This window comes from Lissotriton vulgaris, chromosome 2_1 (assembly GCF_964263255.1).
Source record: "Lissotriton vulgaris chromosome 2_1, aLisVul1.2, whole genome shotgun sequence".
In the NCBI taxonomy this organism is placed as follows: Eukaryota; Metazoa; Chordata; class Amphibia; order Caudata; family Salamandridae; genus Lissotriton; species Lissotriton vulgaris.
The window spans coordinates 1289858779-1289880003 of NC_141687.1; the positions used below are offsets into that span (position 1 = coordinate 1289858779).

At 42.4% G+C, this 21225-nt stretch overlaps 1 protein-coding gene across 1 annotated transcript in view; it reads left to right on the plus strand.

Annotated features, from left to right (window-relative positions):
* LOC147732521 (carotenoid-cleaving dioxygenase, mitochondrial-like) overlaps positions 1 to 8161 on the plus strand; it is a 457961-nt gene extending 449800 nt beyond the window's left edge. The window contains exon 12 of the mRNA XM_086957054.1: positions 5163 to 8161. Within this exon, the coding sequence (XP_086813180.1) occupies positions 5163 to 5276 (114 nt within the window). The 3' untranslated portion in view covers positions 5277 to 8161. The remainder of the gene's footprint in view (positions 1 to 5162) is intronic.
* The last annotated feature ends 13064 nt before the right edge of the window (positions 8162 to 21225 follow it).

A 21225-nucleotide genomic window follows, 5' to 3' on the forward strand; every position in this document is an offset into this window, starting at 1 on the left:
AAAATAGAATACATTACTGGCTGGAAAAATATTCAGGCAGACTGTTTATCAAGACTTCCTTTACCTAAGAAAGATGTTGTTAATTTTGAGGATGAGGTAATTTGTTGTATGGCCAGCATTGATGATGTAAGTGTAGAAATATCTAAAGCCATTTCTAAAGAAGAATGGCATTAAGCTGCCATTAACGACTCTGATCATTGTGATTTCGCTAATTCTATTCGTTTGGGATGGAATCGTGAAGGCTTAGTGAAACCTTCTTTACGTGCTTATGTTAAACTACAAGAGGAACTCCGCATTGGTGTTTCGGATGATTTGATATTAAGGGGTGAGAAATGTATTCCTCCTAGTAACCTCAGGATGAAATTATTCTTGTTAGCTCACGAAGGACATCTTGGGCAACGCAATACTTTCAAACGTTAAAAAACTCAGAGTTGGTGGCCAGGTCTCGACGAAGACGTAAAAATTTGGGTTGAAAAATGTTCCTTGTGTAGGGAGAGTGAGAAACAATTACAAATTAATTCCAAAAGCACAGGATCTATTACTAGTAGTAGTGGCTTACCATGGGAGAAAGTTTGACTTGGTTTTATTAGACCTCTAGAATATCTTTCAGGTGATTTACAGTTTGGCATGGTTTTGGTAGATGTTTTCTCCAGATGGCTTGAAGTTACATTTTTAAGAAATATCACTACCCTTACAGTTATCTAAAATCCTAACTCTATCTTTATGAGGGAAGGTTTTCCACATACTTTAATTACTGATAATGGCACACAATTAACCTCTCATGTCATGCGGAACTTTCTTCAACACAATAGTATAAAACACATGTGTACTTCTCTATACAACCCTCAGGGAAATGGTATAGTTGAAAAGATGAATAGAGTGGTTAAGGGTGCTGTTCAATTGGCCATACAAGGGCGACAGCATATTCAAAAGTGTGTACAAGATATGGTTTGGGCACATAATTCAACCATCCATAGTATTACTGGTGAAATACTTTTAATACGAATGAGGGGCAGATTAGCAAAAACTAAACTTACACCTTTTTGGATGTATGAATGTGACACTTTTAGTACTAAAACAGAACGCTTTGGTAACATTGAAGTTGGTGATTTAATCAAAATTATATATGGTAAAAGAGAGAACGGTCCAAACAAATTTTCTGACCCCATGAAAGTTAAAGAAGTGCACAAATGGCATTTTAGTTCTTGAGAATGGTCAGAAATGGAATTTTAGAAGGTTGGCTTTATACAAGAAAAATTATGATGTTTCTAACTCAAAAGTCTTATCACCTTCTATTGTCAAAATGAAGGGGGTGGATGATGGTGTTAGTGATGTTGAACGTCATTTACCTGTCAGGTTGTGCCAGGTATCAAGAACATTTGATGACTTTGTTATGACTTGATATTGTTTTTATTGGAGCAGCTTGTGTTATCTTTACTCTATCATTATATTGTTTCTGATGTTCGATTAATTTAGCATATTCATTATGCTTTCCACATTTAATTTGTTGTATCTTGTTTTGCTTTTTGCATTTGCATTCCTCATGTTTTGTTAGTTTATTATAACGAATGGGGATATGTTGTACTTAACTACTGCTGCCTTACGTGTCTCGAGGAGTTGAATGTCGACTGTCAGAATCCTCTTTTGATTCTGCGGTGACAGACAATTCCAGGGAGACGGTTGAGATGCATAGCAGGCTGGGATTACCGTCTGCTTGGAGAGCCAGAAATAAATCCTTCTTGAACTTACCTTCGAGTTTCCTATTCGTATTTACTACAGTAAGCTGACGTCAGGTCGAAAAGGGAGAAGTGTTTGGCCCCATTGAGCGAACACAACATTCCACTAATGGTTGGCAGGGGATAGTGATCAACCACCACCACTTTGTTGAGTTCTCTTAAATCAACACGAATCCTGGTTTCACCGTTGGCTTTCCTGGCCATAACTGCCGGAGCAAGCCACTCCGTAGCCTCCACTTCCTCTATTATGCCACACCTGATCAATTTATGTAGTTAGGTTTTCATATTATTCTTTACCAGTAAACGAACATCCCATACCTAAGCTACATTTGTTTGCACATCTGACTTAAGTCTTATTAAATGTAGATAATCCTTAAGACATCCCAATTTGTCTGCAAAACCCTGAGGAATTCCTTCATTCACTCACAACCACCTCCCGAGACGGTCCTAACTGAGGGCATTTCTTTAACTCATACAGAGGGATTTTCATTATGGCCCATGTAGACATATGCCTCATTGATGGAACTAACTGAGGAGAGAATCACCTTTTATAGAGACATACATTTTCCCCAGTATGATCCTATCCTTGAACTCAATGATGCCCCTAAAATAACCAAGTAACTTTATAGGTTCTCTATAGGTTCCTCTTCATAACCCTTAGGTTTTATGTCAGATCTCCACAATTTCACCTTCCTTTTTAAATGTTGGTCATAAACATCTTTTGGTATTAGTGTTACCTTGGCACCAGAGTAAAACAAAATGTTTACAAGCTCATTGTTGGCCCGAACCACCTCCAAAGGACCTTTCGAGGAACGTTCTTTCACTTTCAGACTATTAATCTCTTCAATATTATCATCCTTATCATCACAGTCTACCTCCCTTATCTTCTTCCAATATTTGGTTGATTTACAACACTTGGCAAAGTGACCCCTTGTGACTACATTTCTTGCATTTAATCTTCCAGCCAGCACAGTCTTTGTTATTTAGCATGTGCCATAAATTATCACAACGAAAATATTTGCCCAGAAAAGTTATGGGGTTGCTAAAATGTTTTGAATTCAGGGAAGACTTCTCATGGACTGAATTCTCTTGAACCACCTTAACTATTGTAGTTTCACCTTTAACAGATAAAGAAGCATCTTTCAGAATAACATCAACACAAGCCTTAGAATTCTCATGCGTCTTAAATATTGCTAGTATCTTCTGTAAGGATGATTGTCCTTTTGCCACATGCTTTAATGCACACCTCAACATGAACCGATCCCTCAAATGTTCCTCATTAGAGGCACCAAAACCGCAATTTTTGCCATTTTATGGGAAGATCTCCAGGTGACGTGAAAAAAAATGACAGTGCCATAACACTTTGCCTGTTGACCCTACTTATTTAAATAAAAAGTCTATGAACGTCTGACTATGAGCACTTAATCTCAGAGACTATAGATATTAAATACTGGTATCCAACCCCAATGCCTGAGATGTTGATACCTGCAAAAATCTCAAAGAAACACATACTACCGTATTTCAAACAGAAAGACAGTTTCCCATGCACTTTGTAATAAAGCAAAAAGATGAAAACAGTAAATGAAAAGCAGTCTGCTGCTGATTACGTGCACTCCAAAATCTGGAAGTCTTACAGCGTTCACCTTCTTTTGAGCAGCAGGTCTGATAAATACAGTTACAGTTATCCGGAATTCAGAACTCTCTGAAAAAAACAAAATGTAGACGAAAAGATTCCCAAGAGATCAAGCATTAACTGAGAAACGCTTCCATGCCGTTTTTTATTGCACTCTGTGAACACTGCACTCTCTACACTCCGTGACTCCACCACAAGGCTCAAAGCTTCTTGAAGACACGCTGGTGTTTCCTAGTAACAACATAGGCAAGCTTATTCTTATGTCGCATAAAGCTGTAATTGTTTGCCAGACAGCTCAGACAGTCACATTACGTGGCGGGCCTTTGTTTGTTCTCGCGCATTGTTGCCCGGTAACTACATAGGAATGTGACCACGTGTCGCTTGATGCGTTTTTCCCTTTGTTTTTTGTTGTCAGGTGACCAAGTAGGAGCGCACACCACATGTGACGAGGAGCACCTTCAATACACACTTTTAATTACAGTAGTTGGCAAGTAACGCGGCCACGTAAAGCGTCATCTACAAACAACAGACGTTCATTAGAAGTTTGTTTGCGTGCATGCTTCACGCGCAAATAAAGTCACAATTACCTCCAGCCCAGGAGATGAACTTCTAAAACATGGGTTTTCAATACTTTCCCACTGGCTTGAATCTGATTGCAACAATGTTTAACTGTATTAACTGTAGCGTTGAGGTCTCAAGGAAATCGTCCATAAGTAATCCTTCTGTGCTGGGAAACACCTTGCTTTCTGCACATCAAAAGCATGTCGCCAATGCAAAGATCCCCTTTACAGAAGAAAGCGGAAGAGACTTGTATAGAAATGTTTATCTTCTTTAATTGGATACAGGGAACAGCTACCCCAGCCAGCCACAGTAACCTTCAACAGCCAACGCGGAGATGGAATTTGTATTTACACAAAATCATCCTAGCAACTAGCTGGGCATTCCAACATATGAGGTCATGAAAAGTATACTGAATACCACAGCATTATACTCAATATCATGAAATCCCCGTTTATGGCCTTTACTATGCCCACTAAGTGGTGAATCCACAGCAAATGCCATGAAACCGCTTGGTGTACGTGCACTTTATAAGCACTTTTAGCATAACATAACAAATGCCTCTTTTTCACTCCCTACTTGCAAGCCTGGTCCATCGTGCTCTTTTCAAACACAGAAATTGTAATCCTGGTAGCTCATTAAAATCTTACACTGGACATTCCAGGAATTTAGAAGCATGCCGAAAAGATTACCAAGTTTAATACAAATTAATAGTAGAAAATACTTTATTTTAAACTTTGAAGCATTTCAAAACCTTAAAACACTTGTTCTTTGACAACTACCCTGATAGGAAAAAAGGTACTTGTAAATTCTTTTCATGTTAGCCCCAAATATATATTTGTCTTCTGGGACTGTAATAAAATAGTTCGATTTGACATTGGCGCCTTTTGCCTTAGAATGAATAAAATGTGACATACTGCGTAATGACAGCCTATGTCTGTTTTTAACCTTTCAGCTGAATATAAAAAACCTGTCTGGCTATAATGTTACCCCAAAAATAATTTGATAGATGTAACACACTGTTTTGTTAGAGGAAAATATTAAATAGCATTTTTTCTAATAGTCAGTTATTAAATATCCTTGGGCGAGGGTCAGTGTTTTTGAGGACGTTTTTGTTAAAAGAAGCTCCCTACGACAGATTGCTTAAATAAACATTTACTATGGTTTCTTCATTTCATGTTTACTTTTTTTTATTGATTTTACTTTGATTAATTGAAATCATGTTTTCTCTACAGAATAAAAACACATTTCTTCTCTTACTGGATGCCAAGACATTCAATGAAATTGGAAGAGCAGAAGTGCCAGTGCAAATACCAAGTGGCTTCCATGGGGTATTTGTGTCGAATTGAATGATGTTTGGGCTACTGTGGATATATGGATTAATTTAACACTATTTTTATACTGCTATTTCATAAATATATACCTTCAATGGTAGAGAAGAGGATGGTCTTGCTATCAGACTTGGAAGGCTACATTCTTCTTTTCATAACACTGACCTTTGTTGGCTGACATTTGTGCCTTATGACTGACAGGTTTCAGGGGTCACCTAGCAGAATTTAGAGAGTGATCCTTAAACTCACTGACTTACTGTCACCAAATGAGACACAGCATACTCATACAGGCCACCAAAAGACATACACAACCAAAAGAGTAGCCAGCATGTCCAGAATGGGGTCAGGGTTGTTGTTTGGCATCTATTCAGAAATTCCTGTGGGTTGAAGATAGGTTGGGTTCCTGGCAAATGTGAACAGGATAAGTTGGATAGTAAGGTTGTGGAAAAGCATGAACTTGTAGTACATTACACCAATAGCATTGGTCAATACCTTGTCGAAGTTGAAGACTATGAGCCTAATTCAGAGTTTGGCAAATGGGTTACCTTGTCATAAACATGACGGATAGCCCGTCCGCCTTATTACAAGTTTCATAGAATATAATTGCAATTGTAATAAGGCGGACCGGATATCTGTCACATTTGTGGAGTAACTCATCAACCAAACTCTGACTCAGGTCCAACATTATAGAGAGTTGAGAGTTCTCCTACAAGCATCACCCCTGCACATGCAGTATAATAACAGAATATCATGGCCTAAGTATCGTCTGACAAAAATATAGCATCACCAATATCGCTTACACAAATAGTGCCCCATTTGATTTAATAATAGAAAATCTACATTCAAGAGACCAATATCTTTATAAATTATATTTAGGCAGCTGCATTTATGTCAGACAACATTTGTGTTATCAATATTCTGACAAACAACACTAATCACATTTGAATGTTCCTGCTGTGGCATCTCCCAGTACCCAGGTCCAACTGTAAAACTTAAACGACCAATGAAAAGCTATTCAACCTACTCAAAGGAATCATAAGGCAAAGGAGTAGGTTTCTCATAATCATAGTATGGATTACTAAACAATACGCTGAACATTCCAATCTACACTTCACCGACAAAATACAGTAACCACTCTGGTACCAGTCAATGAGAAATCCAATAATGATGCAGAAAGATTAAAACAGGTCTGTGATACAGTTTAAATGCTAGAAAAGAGCAGTGTAAATGCTGATAACATAAAATTTGTTCTATTGTGTTTGTAACACATTAGGAAAAGCTAGTAGTTGTATCAGAATTGTGCATTGACTCTGACATATTTTTCTTCCCAATGATTGTGGAGGGCTGTTAAATTATGATCAGTGCTCAAGCTATGTTTGCCAGGCAGTGGAATTAAGAGTTGTACACAATTTTCTCCTGCAAAAAGCACTGAATTCTGCATGTGATTCTTCATTTTCGTTGAGAACAACATCAAATTGGATGTATTTACCACACCCATAAAATACCAGACCTCACAGTTATGGTATTTACGGTGTGGGGTACACATTTCACCCCATCTGACTGACTCATGGTAGCTGCAGATAGGGACAAGCAGCCGTTTTCATTAAAGTGAAACATATTTATGTGGTTGTATAAAATATATGCATCAATTAGACCCCAATTCAACTTTATAAAATATATTGACAACCTCAACTTTTAAATGCTGGGTTTGAAAAAGTCCCACCCTAATAGATTAACTTGAGAAATAATTGGTCAAATAAATTAATGTGACCTATGTGTTGTCATATGCTGAATAATGAGTTAAAACCCCGAATATTACAGCATGACTGTAAAAATCAAGCAGAAATTCTGGTAAAACAATTAAGAAAAAAAAATACAAACTGATTATATGACCTGTCACTTTACTCTTGATGTGTGTATGTTTTTTGTCATGCTAATTTGAAAACTAATTCTTTAATTAATTCTTTGTGTGTTTTGGGGCATAATCACTTATTGGTTTAAAATAATTGTGTGTACTGTAAAATGTATATTGTAATTGGTTGACAAAACTTAAACTTAGACTTTTGATTGATAGAAAACATAAATTGTACAATGAATCCTTTACTTTTATAGCTCACTCTCATTGTATACTCTCTGCCTCTTCCTGTCTGTATCATCTTGTTTCATGTTATCTAGTAGACAGTGCTGAGACAGGGTTGAGAACTTTGCATAAATAGGGCAGAGGAAAGAGGGCCTGTCACTCAAAACTTCGAGTTTACTGTAATTGTGCAGTCATTAACAAATTCAAATTGTTCTGATGTTGTTCTATAAAATGGTATGTAAGTAATCTAAACAAAACCTGTCATGTATTTGTTTTTTTAAACAAAATGTGATTGACTGATTAAAACGTATTTGACCTTTTCAGTCTTGGCAGACATTCCCAATAAGGTATCAACTGCATTTATCATGGTTTTCTTATTTTACATCGCTTGCATATTTGCCCTGTTTCAATAGTGTTGTTTTAATGACTAATTTGACAGTGCAGTATGAATGGCGATCCAAATATTTGTAGAACACTGCATGATGTCCAGCATGCAGGTAGAGTAGATACAGAACAAGTTAAATTACATTTCATTGGTAACCCACATTACAGTTGATTCTGCATGTCTGAAATAGTTATTAACGATGTCATTTGAGATGTCATAAATGACGTCCTCAATAATGCAATTTAAAATGTCATGAGTGAGCAGTTCAGGTTTAAATTGTATAAGGTTAGTTTTATATTTCAATGCACTACAATTGTACAGATAAAATGTTCATGAAAGTGATCTACCTGCTTTGTATAATTCTGTCATTAAGAGATCAAGCTGTAATGCTTTGAAAGCGGAAAGTGCAAAGGATAATAAAAAAATATCTAAATCACACGTCATGAGTGATGTAATATGTGAGGTCATAAGCAGAGCATGGCAAAGATTCAAATTATTGTTAGCTCAGTAAACTATTACTGGTGGATTTCATGGTTCTTTTGGTTTAAAACATTAGTTTGATCTCATTTCTCCACTTAACTATAACGTCAGTTTAACTTCTGTTTTTTTCTGTGAATTTCTGATTTTTGTTTTACTGTAAGCTAAGCTCTTATTACCATACCTAACTATAATGGTACTTTAACCTTAAGTTTTTTTCAGCAAGTTTCTGTGTTTTTTAATGTAAACTCAAATGTTATTGACATACCTAATTATAATGCAACTTGAACCTTTGTTTTTCCCAGTGGATTTCTGTTTTCTTTTAATCATGTTCACCCAACATCCCCATAGTGCTTGGCCTTCAGCCTTGGGCCATGTACAGCATGGGGTTGCTCACACGCCTTACCCCCAACCGCCTACAGCTGCCCTACCCCACTACGAGACTCATGTGTTACTAACCAGCCTGATATATTGAACTTTTTCACCCCTTCGTTTCTTTGTTCAAATCTGTTTTTATTTACTTTGATGTTACATATCCATGAAAGGCAACGTGTCGCATCAAGAGCCATCTATACATTTTTTTTATTTTTTATCCTCATTCGCTTACTCGCCACCCATTTCTAATAACGAATCGGCCACTGGGCTTTTTATTTCATGAGCTGGTAAGAGGAAAGAAGCATAAGCCTCACCTGTTATTGAGTCTGGCCTGCTCGAAATCAACCGTTCCGAGCCGGCTGACTCAACAAGTGTGCCCACCTCATCCTCTAATGTCGACCTGGAGTAAAACAGAATAACTACCAGCGAGATAGACGGAGGCTTAATCATCGGACATATTTGTTATTTACATTATATCCCTCCCTCTTTAGAAACTAACTCACCCAAAACATAAAAGGAAAGGTACCCAAAACCCTTGTCTTTTCTTAGTGTGATTTGAAATATCCAACTTGGCTATGTATCTCATAGCTAGTATCCAGTCAGTTACTTTAGGGGAGAGTGGTGCAATCCACAACTTGCACAACTCTCTACGAGCTAACAAAATGGCATAAAAAATAAGTTTTGCATTATCATTCATGCAATTTCTCTCTAAATCATGTCTCCCCGTTATTACTAATTCGGGGCTTACCTCAATCTGCAGATTCAGGGCTTGAGACAGGCAGTTACTTACATCTAGCCAAAATGGTCTTATATTCAGACAAGACACAAACATATGTTGATCGTCTGCATTGGGGGTCTTGCATTTTGGGCATTCAACCACGACACCAGCTTTAAATTTCGACAGTCTGCGAGGAGACCAATATCCCCTGTGGATCGTGAACAAAAGATTTCGCCTTAAGTTTGCAGGTTTAACAATTCTATAAAGCATAGCCATTGTTACTTGCCATTGATTCTCCGTCGCGATCTTCGGCAAGCATTCTTTCCACAGAACCTCCAGAAGCAGAAAAGGACCATCCTCCAAGTCCAGTATCATCCAGTACCACGTGGCCACCTCCTTCTTGAAGACCTCCTCTGAACCAAGTTTTACTTCAAAGTCATTTTGCACCCCAATTACATTCTCCGAATTGTTTGCCCAGCTTTGAATCTGCAAATACTTATATTTTGAAAAAAAAAATTCCCCACATTTGCTCTCATTGACCCCAAGACACCAACTTGCCCTCCTGGAACAAATCCTTCCACCTCTGGAGTAAGCCCGCCCTCTTTAGTGGGAGAGCCAAAGCGTCCTTTGTCCACGGCGGAGATCCCGGAGAGTCCCACACTGGAGCCATATAGCTATAATACGGTAGTTTTAATAACCTCCTTATCTTATACCAGATCTCCGCCAAATCCCGGAGGACCTTAACCCCTTCGCTGCTAGGCCTTTTCCCCTCCTGTGCTAAGCCCTTTTTTGGCGATATGGGGTAGTGCGCGCTTAGGCCCTTGTAACTTTTTGACCACATAAGGTATCCACGCCAAATTTGCGTCCTTTTCTTCCAACATCATGTGGATTCTAAAGGCGCCCAGGGTTTGTGGATTCCCTTGGAGGGGTCCCAGAAATTAACCAAAATATAGTGACATTTTTGTTTTTTTCAGAAAAATGGGAAAAACGGGCTGCAAATGAAAGCCTCTGGGTTTTTCCCTGAAAAAGTTATCAAAAAAGGGTTTGTGGGGCTGAAATCTCCATTTTCTCAGCTTTTAGGGAATGACAGTCTTTTGTCAGAGAACCGACATTTTTCACACAGTTTTGGCATTTTTCTGGGACATAGCCTATTTTTGCTATTTTTGGAGCTTTTCACCTCCTTCCAGTTAATGGTGGAAATGAGTTTGAAAGCAATAATGGATCCTGGAAAGCTGTACATTTTCGAAAAGTAGACAAAATTCTGAATTTAGAAAGAGGTCATTTGTCTACATCCATGAAGGTTTCTTTATAGAAACTAACAGTGAAATATTGGAATAATTGAAATTTTGTTGAAAAAAACAGCTTTTTGTCTCAACGTTTTCACCTATAACTTTTTCTAATTTTGACAGCTCTTGGAAAGCAATATACCGTTACATTGGTTAGACCTTCCTGGTTGTGGGGATATATAGGACTTGTAGTTTCACCAAGAACCCAACGAACCCAGATCCAAAAACTGAGCAGCAACTTGCAATGGTATTTTTTCATTTACTGGGTCTAGAGCACTTTGTCTTGGAAAATGTATACATGGAAAAATCTGTATGAAAGACACCTATGTATTTCTGACTTGGGTACAAATTATAGAGTTCAGAAACAGTATATAATTGCACATTTTCAAACTTGGGAATACTCATACTAGCATGAGAATTATTGGTCATTTTTCAAAAATATTTGTTTTTTTACACAATGTCTTTCATTGAAAGGGAGAAATGCATGAAAGCTCATTTGGTAATAACAGTTGATTTACAAATCTGAATTACCCCAAGTCTCCCGATAAAAACGGTACCTCACTTGTGTGGGTCGGCCTTGTGCCTGCGACAGGAAACGGCGCAAAATGCAATGTTGTCACACCTAAATTTTGCAGTTACAAATTGACCCTTTTTTGGCAAAGTGCCTACCTGTAGTTTTTGCACCCTAGCTCTGCCGGCACCTAGGGAAACCTAGCAAACCTATACATTTTTGAAAAGTAAACACCCAGGGGAATTCAGGATGGGGTGACTCGACTGCCTACCACCAGATTTTGTTACCCAGAATCCCTTGCAAAGCTAAGAAATTGACAAAAAAAACACATTTTCCTCACATTTCTGTGGTGGAAAGTTCTGGAATCTGCGTGGATCAACAAATTTCCACCCACCCAGCGTTCCCCCAGGTCTCTCGAATAAAATGGTACCTCACTTGCGTGGGTAGGCATAGTGGCTGCGACATGAAACAGCGCAAAACGCAACATGGTCGCACCTCAATTTACCAGTGAAATCTTGCACTTTTTGGACAAAAAGACTACCTTTTGTTTTTGCGCCCTAGCTCTGCCAGCACCTAGGGAAACCTAGCAAACCTATACATTTTTGAAAACTAGACACCCAGGGGAATTTAGGATGGGGTGACTCGTCTGCCTACCCCCAGGTTTTGCTACCCAGAATCCCTTGCAAAGCTAAGATTTTGACAAAAAAAACACATTTTCCTCACATTTCTGTGGTGGAAAGTTCTGGAATCTGCGTGGATCAACAAATTTCCACCCACCCAGCGTTCCCCCAGGTCTCCCAAAAAAATTGGTACCTCACTTGCGTGGGTAGGCATAGTGGCTGCAACATGAAACAGCGCAAAACGCAACATGGTCGCACCTCAATTTCCCAGTGAAATCTTGCACATTTTGGACAAAAAGACTACCTTTTGTTTTTGCGCCCTAGCTCTGCCAGCACCTAGGGAAACCTAGCAAACCTATACATTTTTAAAAACTAGACACCCAGGGGAATTCAGGATGGGGTGACTCGTCTGCCTACCCCCACGTTTTGTTACCCAGAATCCCTTGCAAAGCTAAGATTTTGACAAAATAAACACATTTTCATGACATTTCTGTGGTGGAAAGTTCTGGAATCTGCGTGGTTCAACAAATTTCCACCCACCCAGCGTTTCCCCAGGTCTCCCGAAAAAAATGGTACCTCACTTGCGTGGGTAGGCATAGTGGCTGCAACATGAAACAGCGCAAAACGCAACATGGCCCCACCTCAATTTCCCAGTGAAATCTTGCACTTTTTGGACAAAAAGACTACCTTTTGTTTTTGCGCCCTAGCTCTGCCAGCACCTTGGGAAACCTAGCAAACCTATACATTTCTGAAAACTAGACACCCAGGGGAATTCAGGATGGGGTGCCTCGTCTGCCTACGCCCAGGTTTTGTCACCCAGAATCCCTTGCAAGGCTAAGATTTTGACAAAAAAAACACATTTTCCTGACATTTCTGTGGTGGAAAGTTTTGGAATCTGCGTGGATCAACAAATTTCCACCCACCCAACGTTCCCCCAGGTCTCCCAAAAAAAATGGTACCTCGCTTGCGTGGGTAGGCATAGTGGCTGCGACATGAAACCGCGCAAAACGCAACATGGTCGCACCTCAATTTCCCAGTGAAATCTTGCACTTTTTGGACAAAAAGACTACCTTTTGTTTTGGCGCCCTAGCTCTGCCAGCACCTAGGGAAACCTAGCAAACCTATACATTTCTGAAAACTAGACACCCAGGGATATTCAGTATGGGGTGACTCGTCTGCCTACCCCCAGGTTTTGTAACCCAGAATCCCTTGCAAAGCTAAAAATTTGACAAAAAAAACACATTTTTCTCACATTTCTGTGGTGGAAAGTTCTGGAATCTGCGTGGATCAACAAATTTTACCCACCCAGCATTCCCCCAGGTCTCCCAATAAAAATGGTACCTCACTTGTGTGGGTAGGCATAGTGGCTGCAACAGGAAACTGTTCAAATCGTACGGTGGTGAATTTACAACACCCAATTGCAAAACAACCTCGATTTTGGGGGGGAGGGGGCACCTGAGTTTTTGGCCCGGGGCTCGGTGGTATTCTTTGGAAAGTACCAAACCGAAACAGTTCTGAAAAGTAGACACCCGGTGGAGTCCAGGGACGTATGGCATGCGTAGGTCCCCCAATGTTTTCCTACCCAGAACTCTTCGCAAACCTTAAAATTAGGTAAAAATGTCACTTTTCCAAACTTTTTTGCGTGGGATCTTGGTGCCGGCAATAATGCCCTACCACCCAGCGTTCACCTTGTTCTCCCGAGTAAAAGGATACCTCACTTGTGTGGGTGGCCCAAAGCAAAATAGTCCGAAAATGAATTTTGAAAAGTTAGTATTTAAGTTTTACAAGTTAAGCCCCCCTGACTTAGTCACAGGCCTTGGGCCCACCCACACAAGTGAGGTATCATTTTACTCGGGAGAACAAGGGGAACGCTGGGTGGTAAGGCATTTTTGCCGGCACGGAGATCCCACGCAAAAATGTATGGAAAACAGTTTTTTTAACCTAAATTTATGGTTTGCAGGGATTTCTGGGTAGGAAAACAGTGGGGGACCCACGCATGCCATACCTCCCTGGACTCCCCCGGGTGTCTAGTTTTCAGAACTGTTTGGGTTTGGTAGTTTCCAAAGATGCCCGCCGAGCCCTGGTCCAAAAATTCAGCCCCCCCCCCCCCCCCAAAAGAAGGTAGTGTTGCTATTGGTTATTGTAATTTCTCCACCGTACGATTTGGACCGTTTCCTGTTGCAGCCACTATGCCTACCCACGCTAGTGAGGTACCATTTTTATCGGGAGACCTGGGGGAACGCTGGGTGGGAGGAAATTTGTGTGAGCCCAGTGATGCCACGCTTTCCCACACAAAAAAGTGTGAAAAAAACGGATTTTTTCAGCAAGAATTGATGTTTGCAAGGGATTCTGGGTAAAGGAACGTTGGAGGATCCACACAAGCCATACCTCCTTGGAAGCCCCCGGGTGTCTACTTTTCAGAAATGTGTGGGTTTGTTAGGTTTCCCTAGATGGCCGTCTAGCACGGGGCCAAAAACCCAGGTAACCCCTCTTGCAAAAGCTGGACAACCAGCTTTTGCAAGAGGGGTTACCTGGGTTTTGGGCCCCGTGCTAGACAGCCATCTAGGGAAACCCACCAAACCCACACATTTCTGAAAAGTAGACACCCGGGGGCTTCCAAGGAGGTATGGCTTGCGTGGATCCTCCAACGTTCCTTTACCCAGAATCCCTTGCAAACATCAATTTTTGCTGAAAAAATCAGTTTTTTCACACTTTTTTTTGTGTGGGAAAGCGTGGCGTCACTGGGCTCACACAAATTTCCTCCCACCCAGCGTTCCCCCAGGTCTCCCGATAAAAATGGTACCTCACTTGCGTGGGTAGGCATAGTGGCTGCAACAGGAAACGGTTCAAATCGTACAGTGGTGAATTTACAACACCCAATTGCAAAACAACCTTGATTTTGGGGGGAGGGGGGCACCTGAGTTTTTGGCCCGGGGCTCGGTGGTATTCTTTGGAAAGTACCAAACCGAAACAGTTCTGAAAAGTAGACACCGGGGGGAGTCCAGGGACGTATGGCATGCGTAGGTCCCCCAATGTTTTCCTACCCAGAACTCTTCGCAAACCTTAAAATTAGGTAAAAATATCACTTTTCCAAACTTTTTTGCGTGGGATCTCGGTGCCAGCAAAAATGCCCTACCACCCAGCGTTCACCTTGTTCTCCCGAGTAAAAGGATACCTCACTTGTGTGGGTGGCCCAAAGCAGAATAGTCCGAAAATGAATTTTGAAAAAGTAGTATTTAAGTTTTACAAGTTAAGCCCCCCTGCCTTAGTCACAGGCCTTGGGCCCACCCACACAAGTGAGGTATCATTTTACTCGGGAGAACAAGGGGAACGCTGAGTGGTAGGGCATTTTTGCCGGCACGGAGATCCCACGCAAAAATGTATGGAAAACTGTTTTTTTAACCTAAATTTATGGTTTGCAGGGATTTCTGGGTAGGAAAACATTGGGGGACCCACGCATGCCATACCTCCCTGGACTCCCCCGGGTGTCTAGTTTTCAGAACTGTTTGAGTTTGGTAGTTTCCAAAGATGCCCGCCGAGCCCCGGTCCAAAAACTCAGTCCCCAAACCCTCCCCCCCCCCCCCCCCCCAAAGAAGGTAATGTTGCTATTGGTTATTGTAATTTCTCCACCGTACGATTTGGACCGTTTCCTGTTGCAGCCACTATGCCTACCCACGCAAGTGATGTGCCATTTTTATCGGGAGACCTGGGGGAACGCTGGGTGGGAGGAAATTTGTGTGAGCCCAGTGATGCCACGCTTTCCCACACAAAAAAAGTGTGAAAAAACTGATTTTTTCAGCAAAAATTGATGTTTGCAAGGGATTCTGGGTAAAGGAACGTTGGAGGATCCACGCAAGCCATACCTCCTTGGAAGCCCCTGGGTGTCTACTTTTCAGAAATGTGTGGGTTTGTTAGGTTTCCCTAAATGGCCGTTTAGCACGGGGCCAAAAACCCAGGTAACCCCTCTTGCAAAAGCTGGTGGTATTGACATTCAATACAACCAGCTTTTGCAAGAGGGGTTACCTGGGTTTTGGGCCCCGTGCTAGACAGCCATCTAGGGAAACCTACCAAACCCACACATTTCTGAAAAGTAGACACCCGGGGGCTTCCAAGGAGGTATGGCTTGCGTGGATCCTCCAACGTTCCTTTACCCAGAATCCCTTGCAAACATCAATTCTTGCTGAAAAAATCAGTTTTTTCACACTTTCTTTGTGTGGGAAAGCATGGCATCACTGGGCTCACACAAATTTCCTCCCACCCAGCGTTCCCCCAGGTCTCCCGATAAAAATGGTACCTCACTTGCGTGGGTAGGCATAGTGGCTGCAACAGGAAAAGGTCCAAATCGTACGGTGGAGAAATTACAATAACCTATAGCAACATTACCTTCTTTTTTTGGGGGGGGGCAGAGTTTTTGGACCGGGGCTCGGCGGCCATCTTTGGAAACTACCAAACCCAAACAGTTCTGAAAACTAGACACCCGGGGGAGTCCAGGGAGGTATGGCATGCGTGGGTCCCCCAATGTTTTGCTACCCAGAAATCCCTGCAAACCATAAATTTAGGTTAAAAAAACAGTTTTCCATACATTTTTGTGTGGGATCTCCGTGTCGGCACAAATGTCCTACCACCCAGCGTTCCCCTTGTTCTCCCGAGTAAAATGATACCTCACTTGTGTGGGTGGGCCCAAGGCCTGTGACTAAGGCAGGGGGGCTTAACTTGTAAAACTTAAATACTACTTTTTCAAAATTAATTTTCGGACTATTCTGCTTTGGGCCACCCACACAAGTGAGGTATCCTTTTACTCGGGAGAACAAGGTGAACGCTGGGTGGTAGGGCATTTTTGCCGGCACCAAGATCCCACGCAAAAAAGTTTGGAAAAGTGATATTTTTACCTAATTTTAAGGTTTGCGAAGAGTTCTGGGTAGGAAAACATTGGGGGACCTACGCATGCCATACCTCCCTGGCCTCCCCCGGGTGTCTACTTTTCAGAACTGTTTCGGTTTGGTACTTTCCAAAGAATACCACCGAGCCCAGGGCCAAAAACTCAGGTGCCCCCCCCCCCCCCCAAAATCAAGGTTGTTTTGCAATTGGGTGTTGTAAATTCACCACCGTACGATTTGAACCGTTTCCTGTTGCAGCCACTATGCCTACCCACGCAAGTGAGGTACCATTTTTATCGGGAGACCTGGGGGAACGCTGGGTGGGAGGAAATTTGTGTGAGCCCAGTGACGCCACGCTTTCCCACACAAAAAAAGTGTGAAAAAACTGATTTTTTCAGCAAAAATTGATGTTTGCAAGGGATTCTGGGTAAAGGAACGTTGGAGGATCCACGCAAGCCATACCTCCTTGGAAGCCCCCGGGTGTCTACTTTTCAGAAATGTGTGGGTTTGGTAGGTTTCCCTAGATGGCTGTCTAGCACGGGGCCCAAAACCCAGGTAACCCCTCTTGCAAAAGCTGGTTGTATTGAATGTCAATACCACCAGCTTTTGCAAGAGGGGTTACCTGGGTTTTTGGCCCCGTGCTAGACGGCCATCTAGGGAAACCTACCAAACCCACACATTTCTGAAAAGTAGACACCCAGGGGCTTCCAAGGAGGTATGGCTTGCGTGGACCCTCCAACGTTCCTTTACCCAGAATCCCTTGCAAACATCAATTTTTGCTGAAAAAATCAGTTTTTTCACACTTTTTTTGTGTGGGAAAGCGTGGCGTCACTGGGCTCACATAAATTTCCTCCCACCCAGCGTTCCCCCAGGTCTCACGATAAAAATGGTACCTCACTTGCGTGGGTAGGCATAGTGGCTGCAACAGGAAACGGTCCAAATCGTACGGTGGAGAATTAAGTTTTCAATTTGAGAGCGTGTGATTCAAGGAAATTGTGACAGACAATTTCAAGTTTGCAGGAGATTCTGGATAAAAATCAACAATAGAATTCACCAGAAAGACATGACCATATACTTCCATGGTTTAACAATAATAACTAAATTTAGTAAGTTATTTATAGCTATAATCTACACCGTAACAGAGTTACTCAAAAGTCAAACATTCAAGGCACGGCTAACTATTCCTCAAAGACACACACATACAGGTTGGATTTGGCACGAGGGGGAGTGATGGTTCAGTACATAAAATTTTATTAACAAGATATTTCAAAAAATTAAATGCTCTGTCAGTAAATAAATGCATAAAAACCGAACCAGTGACTCGCAACTCGTGAGCTGTAAAGCCACGACAAGGCACCAACCGTTTTACAGGCCATTCACGCACCTTTCATACCTGATACAAACCAGACCATTGACACCATCCGGAAAGAACAGCAACACATTACAACAATCACAATAAGGGACAAGGTACACCCTACTTCAGAAAGAGATAAAAGACAAACATTACTGCACAGCCATCTAATCCGCAAGCACACACACATTCTGGTTGGATTTGGCACGAGGGTGAGTGATGATTCAGTACATACAATTGTATTCGCAAGTAATTTCAAAAAAATGAAATACACTGCGTATAATTGAAAGTATGATAAACTGAACCACTGACTCACAGCTCGTGAGCTGTAAAGCCACATCAAGGCACCAACCTCTTTACAGGCCATTCATACACCTTTCGTACATCTGACACATACAAAACATTCACACCGCCAGCCGCGGACCCATCACATTTCAACACTCACACCAGCAGACAGCGCCATTCAAGGGCCCATCACTTTCACACACCCACATTTCTGACATTGCAACAACACAAAATGATGGACTGCGTGGAGTGTCACTCACCTAGCAGTGTGTGTAGTGACCAACAGAAAGTAACTACTCACACACCGCCAGCCGAGCGCCAGTCCACCGACACCACCATCCAAGCACCAGACCATGCACACCACTAGCCAAACACCACTCAGCGCACACCGACAGCCAAGTACCACTCCACACACACCACCAGCCAAGCAACACTCCACGCACACTGCAAGCCAAGCGGCACTCCACACACAACGCCAGCCAAGCACCACTCCGTGCACAGACAGCCAAGTACCACTCCACACACACCGCCAGCCAAGCGCCACTCCACGCGCACCACCATCCAAGCACCGGACCATGCACACCGCCAGCCAAACACCACTCAGCGCACACCGACAGCCAAGTACCACTCCACCCACACCACCAGCCAAGCACCACTCCACGCACACCCCAAGCCAAGTGCCACTCCACAAACACCGCCAGGCAAGCACCACTCCGTGCACAGACAGCCAAGTAGCACTCCACGCACACCACCAGCCAAGCGCCACTCCACACACACCACCAGCCAAGCGCCACTCCACACACACCACCAGCCAAGCGCAACTCCACACACAACGCCAGCCAAGCACCACTTCGTGCACAGACAGCCAAGTATCACTCCACGCACACCACTAGCCAAGCGCCACTCCACACACACCACCAGCCAAGCGCCACTCCACGCACACCACCAGCCAAGGACAAATCCAAACACAACACCAGGCAAGCGCAAGAGCACGCACACGGCCAACAAAACACCAGACCACGCACACCGCCAGCCAAGCACCAGTCCACAGACACCGCCAGACAAGCACCAGTCCACAGACACCGGCAGCCAAGCGCCAAACCATGCACACCGTCGGACAATGGACACTACACGCAAACCAACATCATACTTTAGTTTTTTTTTAAAATAAAAGAAAAACAAAAACAAATTGCAAATTGATACAAATCTACTAACTCAACAACTAAACTAAAAAGACTACACAAATGCAAACTTTGAAACTGAACAATAAGACCAACCAGTTCACTTTACCACTCATTGATACTCCCAAAAATTCTTTTGCGTGTGGTACAATCTAAAACAAGCAGGTACACACAGCCCGGGGTTTGAAGGGCAGTCAGGGCAGTACATACGAACCTCCTTCCGCAAACCTCTTCGCCAACAGACTCTACATCTCCGACTGGGAAAGTCTTTTGAGGTTGTAGGAGGAATTGTATCAGGAAAGTGGCGATCTTTCAATCTGGCAATATCCTCCACCACTCCAACTCTAGGAACACTTGCCTGTTCCACTAAAACAAGGCTGCCTATTACAGACTCCTGAAACTTTTCAAAAGACAACTTTGACTGGGGACAAGATTTCTGGAACACAACAAAAGCTTAAAGGTTGCCAAGTGGAAAAGATGGATAGCCAACTTCTTGTACCAAATGTAAGCCTTACGAAGAGCAGCATACGGTTCCAACCTCTGATCTACTCTGTCAACACCACCCATGTACTTATTGTAGTGCATTATGCACACAGGTTTGCGCACTTCTGCAACCTGACCCCAAACAGTCACCGGTTCAGTGCTTTCATCATGTATTGTAGTCAACATGTAGACATCTCTCCTGTCTGAAAACTTCACAGCTAGAAGCTCCTCACAACGCAATGCACTACACTGTCCCCGAGCAAGCTTCTGACAAACAAGTTCTTTTGGGAAACCTTTACGGTTTGAGCGGATTGTGCCACAAGCAACAGTGTCCACTTTGCCCAATTCCCTGAACAACCGCACACCAGTGTAGAAGTTATCGACATACAAATGATGGCCTTTGTTAAAAAATCCACGACCAAGTTCCCACACAATTTTCTCTGTCACTCCAAAAGTCGACGGACAACCAGGGGGGTTAATCCTGGATTCCTTACCAGTGTACACCCTGAAATTAGAGACATATCCAGTCTCACTGTCACACAGCATATACAGTTTGATTCCATAGCGTGCCCTCTTACTAGGAATGTATTGCCGAAATACCAAGCGGCCTTTGAACAACAGCAAAGACTCGTCCACTGCAATTTCTTTCCCAGGATAAAAGATCTCAGAAAATCGATCAATGAAATGATCAATGACAGGCCGAATCTTGAAAAGACGGTCACAATCAGGTTGATCTCGTGGCAAAGCAAGACTATTGTCAACAAAATGCATCATCCGAAGCAGAAGCAAATACCGATCACGACTCATGACTGCCGGAAATATAGCTGTTGCCATCAAGGGACTAGTAGACCAATATGAAGCCATTGATGGTTTCCTAAGCAAGCCCATCAAAAAAGTTAAACCCAAAAACTTTTTCATCTCCTCCAAATTTGTGGGAGTCCACCGGGTAGCTCTAGCGTGGGGCTTAAGGCTGGCACTGTTCACCCTCAAAAAATTTTCAGCATACAAATTAGTCTGCTCTACAATCTCTGCCAAAAACACATCATCCATAAACAACTTGAAAAAATCAATAGGCAAAAAGTTTTCAGTGTTCACCCTACACCCTGGAACACCAGTAAATTCAGGCAATGCCGGCTGCACCATGCCTGGTGCAACCCAGAGGTCAGAACTTTCAACGTCAAGTCTTGCAGCCGCAGGCTGCCGCCCAGCTGCCTCTCGTCTCACTGCACCAACTGGAAGTCTAGCAGCCCCAGGCTGCAGCCCAGATGTCTCTTGCCGCACTATTGGCACAGGAATGTCCTCCGCAACCACAGGCACAACAATGTCCTCTGCAACCAC